This window comes from Eurypyga helias, unplaced genomic scaffold (genome assembly GCF_000690775.1).
Source record: "Eurypyga helias isolate BGI_N326 unplaced genomic scaffold, ASM69077v1 scaffold12367, whole genome shotgun sequence".
NCBI lineage: Eukaryota > Metazoa > Chordata > Aves > Eurypygiformes > Eurypygidae > Eurypyga > Eurypyga helias.
Genome location: NW_010259860.1, coordinates 27,311 through 36,137, shown reverse-complemented (window position 1 = coordinate 36,137; position 8,827 = coordinate 27,311). Strand labels below are relative to the sequence as shown.

The 8,827-nt window shown below is 56.4% G+C and overlaps 2 protein-coding genes across 2 annotated transcripts in view; both read right to left on the bottom strand.

Moving 5' to 3' along the window:
* Positions 1-724, bottom strand: part of CALHM2 (calcium homeostasis modulator 2) — a 1,026-nt gene extending 302 nt beyond the window's left edge. The window contains exons 1-2 of the mRNA XM_010154803.1: positions 182-724; positions 3-98 (exon numbers count right to left, since the gene is read on the bottom strand). Coding sequence (XP_010153105.1) covers positions 3-98; positions 182-724 — 639 coding nt within the window. The remainder of the gene's footprint in view (positions 1-2; positions 99-181) is intronic.
* Positions 725-6,289: 5,565 nt separating this feature from the next.
* Positions 6,290-8,679, bottom strand: CALHM1 (calcium homeostasis modulator 1). The gene is made up of 2 exons (XM_010154802.1): positions 8,131-8,679; positions 6,290-6,757 (listed from the first exon to the last, which is right to left on the bottom strand). The coding sequence occupies exons 1-2, from the start codon at positions 8,677-8,679 to the stop codon at positions 6,290-6,292; spliced, it is 1,017 nt and encodes a 338-aa protein (XP_010153104.1).
* Positions 8,680-8,827: the final 148 nt, after the last annotated feature.

Here is an 8,827-nt window from a genome sequence, read left to right as displayed (position 1 = left end):
GCCTCCTGCCGGTAGCTCAGCGGCGAGCAGCAATGTTTCAGGCACTTGGTGAGGAAGATCAGGACCGCGACGATGCCGATGAGCAGCCAGCCAAAGAGCTGAGGGAGAAGAGAGAGGCTGCATTAGGACACAGCACAGTGCTCTTACCCACTCCGTGTGGCTTACTCCCCGGTGTGCCTACCTGGGACTCGTATCTCAGTCTCCGCGTCACATCGTCCCTGAACCTGGTGAGGTTCGCCGGCACGTCTTTACAGGGGAACCTGGCCAGCACCTCGGCCCCATGTTCGGCCGGGAACTTGTCCAGGGAGGACGGCCTGACAAACTCGCTGAGGGCGCAGATGTAAGCCTCTCCACGCAGCAGTGAGATGACCGACCAGGTGACGGGCGCCACGGCTGCCCGGCCCATGATGGAGCCGAAGAGGAGGAAGGTGGCGGCAGCAGAGAAGTTCTTGGTGCCGCGCTTGTGGCACTCGGCCACCAGGTTCCACGTGTGGTTGTTCCAGATGACGCCGATGAGGAAGAGGGCCAGGGCTGGGACGCCGATGGCAGCCAGACCATAGATGTAGTTGCGGGCAGGGGAGCAGGGGCAGTTGAAGGCGACAACCGAGAAGAGCTCCTCGCTGCCCACTGTGCCCAGGGCTACCAAACCGTTGAAGATCATCACGTCTTTGCTCTTGAAGAACAAGGAGAGGAAGCGGAAGTTCTCGGCGATGAGGGCAGCCATCTCGTCCCCGGGGTGAGAGGAGGTGCGTACTGCGGCGGGGGGCCGTGCTGGCCCACTTCCCAGCACCGAGGGACACGGTGATGTGGGTTGAAACGGCCTTGGGCCGGCTGGAGCGCAAGGGGCTGCTCTGGCAGCACAACACCTTTGCTGCTGTTCCTTCCTCCTGCTTGGTGACCCCGCCACCAGAGCTGGTTGCTGATTCCAGGGATACTTCAGAAGGAGCCGAAAAGGGATTCAGCCTAAGCAATGTGTGAAACCTCAGTCATTTCATTTTCCTACTAAACTCTCCATCTCTGCAGCAAAAATCACTGACTGGATTGCTGCCATTTGCACATTCATTGTGTCTCCTTCTCTTCAGTTTCAATCACCTCCCGCAGAGGTGATTACTGTCAGTGTTGCTGCCAGACGCTCTGTGGTCTCCCAAACCTGCAACGAAGGAGGACGCCACATTATTGGGGAAACTGGACTGGGGTGCTGGCCTTGGGATGTGTCCCCAGCCCTGCCGCTGACTCACGCTAGCCCAGGTGTACGCGGCACATACGTGCTGGTGCTGAGCTCCCTTGCAAGTGCTGTGGGTTTTGCCTCCCTCCTTAGACCTGATGAGTTAATATTTAGTAATAGGCAAAGGTATGCCAGGAAGGCAGCGAGAAGGCACAGCGGGTCTGGGGGCAGGGAGATGGAGGGGACAGGCAGGAGCAGCTTCTGCTGACAGGGGCAAGGGGATGCTCGGGGGCTGTTTCTACTCGCAAGAGAAGCAGCTTTCTGGGAAATTGAAGATTATTCTTGTGACCCAGGACACAAATACCAAATACTGATAGAGCTGGGTCAGCAATTACGTGGGAGTTTTTGCCAGGGTTAGGTGTGGCAGGATGATCTCTCCCACAGTTGTTTGACATAACCGTACTCGCCATCCGGGCCTGCAGTCCTGGCTCAGCCTCTAACTGCCGGCCTGAAGTGGAGCCCCTTGACCAGCACACCTGGGTGCCACAGATGCACCTCACTCCCCTTCGCATGTGTGGTTTCCTACAGCCCCTCCTCCGAGTACAACACTGGTTATACTGGGAACTGGCCCCATAGGCAGGGCTGGCCCTGGGCTGCATGGACAGGAGACAGTCAGGACGAAGCGGGGAAAAGCACGTGCCCTGATTTTTTTGAAGGGTAGGGAAATAAATCAGGAGTGTATCCATGTTCTCAGCAGTGATGCCTGTCCCCCCATGCCATTTGCAAGCTGCATTTAATTATTTCTTAGCTGACTTTCCATCTGCACTGATCCCCCACAGCAGCTCATCTCAGGGAGCCCCAGGCACCTCGGAAGCTCTGGGAGCCCTCATCCGTGTGACGATACCCACTTGCCTCAGTGGAACCGCTGTCACCGGGTTCACTGGAGACAGGAAGGATTCGGGCACCCAACTAACCGTCCCTGGCAGTTTGCACAGTGTTGGCAGCACCAGTGCACATCCGGGGCTCCTAGGGAGTCCTGACCCACAGCAGGGCTGCCCTGAAACCTGCCCCGGTGCTGGCATCTCTCCCTGCAAGGCTCCCCCAGCCCAGCCCCATCTGTGGGGAAAAGGCTATGGGGACATTCGTGCGGAGGAGACAGAGCTACCTGAATCGTGACGGTCTCTTACACAAGGGTTGCTCATGCACTGTGTTTTAAATCACTCCTGTGCTTCAGTTGCTCCACCAAACCCTGTTTTACCCTCTTCCTCCACGGGGCAGCGGAGGGGCATGGGGGCAGGAATTTGACCTCTGTTCTCTGCTGCGTCTGACCCATGGCAATCCCTTTAAAATCCCGCTGTGATATTGCCGAGTTCAAGCACAAACGGCTCTTAATGTCTTCCTGCATCTTCCCAGTTTTTCCATATGCAAAACTCCCTTGGCAAAGGAGATAGACCAGCCAAAAACTGCAGCCACGTGATGGGGAGCCAGGCCCCCGGCTCCGGCTGCTGTGCTATGGGGTACATCACGTTTGCAGCCAGATGCTAAACCTGACAACTTGTTCTAGTTCACGGGGTTCAAAACTCTTGTTAGTGGAGTGAGCAGCACACAGCCCCGATAAGCGAGGCCCTGCGACCCTCCTGACGGGGCCTGGCAACCGGCAAAGGAAAAATAAGGGGAGTAGGACTGCGGGGGGGTTACCCTTCCTCTGCTTGGTGGTTATGGTGCCTGTCTGGGAGAGAGAGGGGTGGGTAGGAGGGGAGGGGAAAAGTTGTTTGCAGCTGGTAAGTTTTTAGCAGCTGCTGTTTTAAGTCTTTTCCTAAAGCCTGCATGAAAGCAAGAAAAAATGAAGTCACTTACTTGGAAAGTTGTTGGAAGCAGTTCCGGACCCTCTCAGCCCCTCGTGTGGTTTTTGCTTGGGCTCCAGCTGCAGGGAGGGTCCCGGCAGCGCGTGGGGCTGTGCAGGCGTGGGGATGCGGCTGAGGCCGGCCTGATGGGCGAAGCGAAAGCTGATGGAAACGGCGTGCAGAGGTTGGCAGCTTCCTTTTTCAGTCTGCAATGTGCCCTCGGCTCTGGGGAGGAGGGAGGAGGGAGGAGGTTCTCTTGGGCCCTGTGCTTGGGTGGGGCAAAGAGCGCTTGGCTTCTGCGGGATGCGAGGCTGAGGTTGTGCCTTTAACAAAAAAAAAAAAAGGAAACGAAAGGCTGAGAATGAGTCACTGGAAAAAGCACATCGTCCTGTTTCAGACCCGCGATGCAGCTGTGCAAAGGCTGGCCGGGACGGCCGGGGTTTGTTTGCCTGGAGGACGGGAGCGATGGGGCGCCTTGCTGGGATGTACAAGGGAAACGCTGGAGCCCCCCAGCCTGCGGGATGGATGCAGCCCCCGTGGTCCCCAGGGGATGCAGGCATGCATGGGAGAAGCCCTTGGTCCCACGGGAAGGGGCAGGAACATGCTTTTGGGCATGGGAGCTGGCTGAGCCAGTGAGGAAGACTCCAGCCTGGCTGGGTTTTCGGGAGAAGCAGGAATCCCCCATCGGGAGCTCTGCAGGGCAGACACTTTTCACTTCCCGCCGCCTGGGACGGAGCAGCGAGGCCGCTGCAAGGGTCAGCGGGGGCTGAGCAGGGCCAGGGAAGCCGTCACAGCCCTCGATTTGGCGAGTGTGGTGCATTCCTGTCTGGGCTTTTCCTGCTTCCTCAGTGGAGCCATGCCTGCAAGGCAGCCGAGCTCCTTGCCTCGCTCCTTCCTCTCTGCCATCTGTCCTTCGGCTCCAGCTCCTGCCCAGCCTGTTACAGAGGCCGGAGGCCCCCATCCTCCTTTCCCATCCTCTTCCCTGTGTCCCCGGGCTGAAACTCAGCCATCCCCAGAGGTTGTCCTCAGCACAGGCAAATCTTCAGCAACACCCAGGTTTCCATCTGCACGGAGCAAAGCTAACCTCAGCCCAGCATCGGCAGTTCAGCTGGGAATTTTGGACCAACTTCTTACTCCCAGATCTGGGGTCCCCAGTTGGGCTTTTGCAGCTCCCAGTGTTTGGGTGCTGTGCACCCCATGGCATTCCGACACCTCGGTGCCTGCCCAGGGCTGGCTCCCCTCCCACGCGGCCCCTGCTGGCTCCGCTGCAGACCCTGGGGCTTACTCCATGCTCAGTGCGCTGCTGCTCACTGGGATCAGCATCCAGACCGCAGCCCGGGTGGTATCCCAGGGGCCGTGTCGGGTTCCCTAGTAAGGGGTCTCCTCCCAAAGGTGATGAAAGATGTCCCCAGAATCCAGGAAAGAGAGGACACCCTGCCTGCTCTGTGGGGAGTCTCTGTGACTGTTAAAATTCCTGCGTGGGAGCAGAGCTCTGATCCTAAAAATCTAAATTAGAAGTGCAAAAGCTTTTCATTGCAAATGCACGCTGGTTTTTGGGTACCTTAATGGCTCTGCGTGCTGCTGGCGGTTGTGGGGACTCTGGGCGCACATATCTTGGAGAGCCATTGACAGCGCTGAACTGCAAATAATAGGAGTGGAAGCCGCCTTTATCTTTTAATCTCCTTTGCTTTGTAAATCAGGTTTTGTGCCTATTAATTTCAGGGCAGGTGCCTTAATTAAAGTTTGGGGTGTGAAGATTAATGATAAATCTGTGTCACGCTCCTTTCTCCTGGGAGTCAGCCAGATTCAGCCTGCCCTTGACTACCGGCTTGCTAAAGCTTTCTCACAGCAGCTCGGAGAATTTCCTCGTCATTTTGGGCCTTTGTTCTCCTCTCCCCACAGCCTCTGTGGAGTTACACACTGATAATTAAGGTTTATGCAAACGACAGTCACCCCAGTTACCAGCCAGCCATAATAAGTTGGGTTGAACAAGAGCGCTGCAGCAGAAAATTCAAGGGGATGAGCATTTTGAAAGGGACGTGGCAGAGGTAAAACTCGTCTCTTAAAAGGGATTTTCCTTTTGCGTGTTGGTAATACAATTAGGGCCACCTGGGAATGCTTTTCCAGGCTATGATTTCCATAGTCACCTTGAGGGCTTGCATCCTGTCATCCTCAGTTTCTGCGGAAATGGGCAGCCTCCTGGTATTGCGTAGGGTCGGCAGTGCCTCCCCGGCTTTTTTTCCGATAGCCAGGGCTGGCTCGCTGCTGGCCACTGTGCACTGGCCCTCCCCAACTCGCATGGCCTCAGCACCTTACCCTTGGCCCAGGGCACCCCCAGTCCTTCTCGTTGCATTCAAATAAAGAAACACCAACAGCTTTTGTAAACAGCTTTTATAACTCCTTGTGCCTGAGCACAGAGCTTGAACAGTCAGCCTGAATTATTTATTTGGCTCCTTAAACAAACACCCAGACAGGTTTTTAACATCAGTCTTTGTGTCAGGGAGGATTGCAGGTAAAATTGCAAGAACAAACTGTCCTGCACCAAATTCGTGGCAGGGGTTTGGTGTGACCCCCACCCTCTGGGCTGCTCTCCTCCTCTAGAATGCTTCAAGGAGCATCTCTGTGAGCTCCTCATGGAATAGTGCCTGCGACACCAACCGTGGCATTCCCATGACGTGTAATGCAATATGGGATGCGGGTGCCCCCTCACTCACTTGTTGCTTGGGACGAATTTATGTTAAAGCTTTTCTTGGCCTGGAAGCTCTGTGTGTGTCTGTAGGGATGTAGTGTGTGGAGGGGCAGTGGGGAGACTTTTGGGGTTTCACAGCTTAGCATGCGCAAGGGGAACCCCCAGCTTGTTTCCCCACCAGGGTTTTTTAATACTGCCTAAACCCACACGCGCTGCCTGATGCTGAGCATGTGGTGAAAGAAAGGAAATTTTGCACATCTGGTAGTGCCTGCCTTGGCAACTGCCACAACACGAGCCTGGTGTTCGGTGGTGTGGGACACATGGCATGCCTGTCTGGCTGATGCACCTCACCCTTGAGTATCCCAGGGGCTTGTCCATTGAAACTCCTTGCATGAATTACCAGTGCTGTAGGATTGGATGTGAAAGCAGATGGGATTGCACCAGCACAGCCGAGCCCTTTGGGTGCCTGTCCCCTGTAGCTCCCATGGCACTGGCCCTCGCCCCTGCCCGGCTCAGATGCCTACCTGCCTGCCCCCTCTGCAGCCCCTCTCCCAAAAGCGTGGCTCTGCCTCTACGTAGCGCTGCCCCCCCTCACACCCGGCTGTAGTAGGCAGCCATCTCCCTTCGGGGTGCAGGGGGTTGCGTAGGGGGCTGTCCTTCCCCTGCCCAGCCATTGCCACTGGGGAGGATGGGCGGGTGGAGGTGCAGCGGGGGCTTGCATCTGTGCCAGCTCTTCAGGGCCGTGTTCATGGTGCCGCGGTCAGTGATGCCCAGGAGCTTCTTGGCGGCTTCCCCCACATCAGCTGGGGCTTTCCTGGGTGGGTGGCAGCGAGCAGCTGCCAGGTCGGTGCTCATGCCCTCGAAGAACTGCTGGATGCAGACCTTGGCAAAGCTCCTGGCGTGCTCCGCACATGTCTCGTCAAAGAGCTTGCGCTCGATGTCAATGTAGTGGCACCAGTACCTGCTCTTCAAGAAGGCAGCTTGGGTGAAGCAGGGCCGGAGGGATCTGACCAAGAAAGCCAGCGTGGTCATCAGCAGCACAAAGCACCAGCCCAGAGCCTGCAGGGACGAGGGGGCAACCGGACCTGTCACAGGCAACACAGCACATGCCTGGAACTTCCCACCACCAGCCTGGCTCCACCTCGGGCCATTGGACATTTGGCTGCATTCACATTGCAAACGCCAGATGAGGAGGCCCTACATCCCATGGAAGTGCCTCTGCACTGAAATTTTGTTCCATGCACCCACGTGGGCAGCACCTCTCCGCTGTGTGTGGCATCAGCAGGCAGTGACCGTAAGTAACACCAAATCAGGCACCCAACCCCCTGCCCTGCCTCTGATACGGCCGTGCCTCACTCGGGTCCAGGACAGTCCGACTCGCACCTAACGTCATGCCAGATACTCTCCGGGTTAATGCAGCTGTCTAACCCTTTTCCAGAGCTGTTGGACTTGGTAACATCGATCGTGGGTGAGTAGCGGTGACAGGCTGCCCTGCTAATGGGGTCTGACAGGAAGGGTGAGATGAGGGCAGAGACAGGACCGGTCTGTCTTGTTCGCTGTCATTCTCATGCTGCGCAGGCAGAGCTCACGAGGGTGAACCCCGCTGCATATGCAGCCACCTAAAAGAGCACCTGGGAGGGGAAGTATGTGGGTGACTCCTCCTGTTTTGCAGCTCCCAGTGCTTCCTGGCAGCTGGTAATTGGGGTCTACCCAGGAAAATCTGGTTTGTGTCTTTGGAGAAGTCCCCATGCCTCCATTTCTCTTAAATTTGGGATAATAATTCCCGCCTGCCCTAAGGTCAGGGAGAGCAGCTGCTTTTAAGCAGGAGTACGTGAGTGACCAGAGTGGGTCAGACCATCATGCCTCCAGCGTGGCCCTAAGCAGAGGGCTTGAGAGGAATTAAGCAGAGGACAAGCTGTTAGTGGCACTTCTGCATTTGTGGTTCCCTGGGATGGTTAATAAACACACGCTGGCTGCTTCCATGCAAGCAGCAGAGGCAAGTGGTGTACATGGTTACCAAGCTATCACTTGCACATGTTATAATAAGCAGCAAGAGCAATTGTGGGCAACTGGTGGGTTATGGGAGGGTACGACAGCCCACCAGCCAAGTAACATCCACATCAGCCCCTTCTGAACTTATTCTAAATAAATCTCTGTGTACAGCTTGGCCATATATTGCTGCCCTGCAGCCCCAGGCTGCCCAGCCAGGAGGGAGGACTGAATCATCAGGACCACCTACAGCTTCAGTCTTTGTATCCCACAGGAGGTATAACTCCCTGGAGCAGAGTCTGAACACCTTGTACCCCGGTGAAATCACCAGTGTTTCCTCCTGCAGCTTGATTTCAACAAGGAGATTCCCTCAAGGGAGGAGCTAGAGGTGGCAGTGCCTAACCCTAAACCACTAGCAAAGGCACAGCCATGATGCCTCTTACCTGTGAGATGCAATTCAGGTACCTGATGGCCACTTCATTGGCGATGAGCTCCTGCCCATTGTAGATCTCCTTGCAGGGGATGCGGGCAAGGACTTGCTTCATCTCCCTCTGGGAGAGGCCGGGGTGGCTGGCGTTGCCCAGAGCCCCCACTGGCACCGAGGTGCAGAAGGCGCAGGTGATGCACTTGCCGTCCAGCAGCGTCACCGAGACCCAGACTACCGGGGCGATCATGGCCCGCTGCGCCATGGAGCAGAACATGTAGCGCAGGACGGCCGGATCCTTCCCTCGCTGGCCCTGGGGTCGCCTCCACTCCTCCGCCAGCATGGAGATGTTGTTGTTCAGCACGAAGCCCAGGAGGAACAAGATGAGAGGGGGCACCAGGAGAATGCCCAGCCCGTAGGCCAGGTTGTAGTGCGGCAGGCACGGGCAGTTGAAATCAAAGGCTGAGTACATCTGGGCGCTGGCGAGGGCCATGATCCCACAGATGCCGTTCATGAAGGACTCCTGGTTGGACTGCAGGAACTGGAAGATCATCCGAAACTTGTCCATCTTCCTTTGATGTGATTCCTCTCCCCACTGGGGTCCAAGCTGTGACCTCAGTTTACTTCATTCTTTCAGCATCCCTCTTCAAAGATGGGCATCAACAAGTCTCTGTGCAGTGCACTGATTCATTCATGCACCCTTACGGCCCCAATAT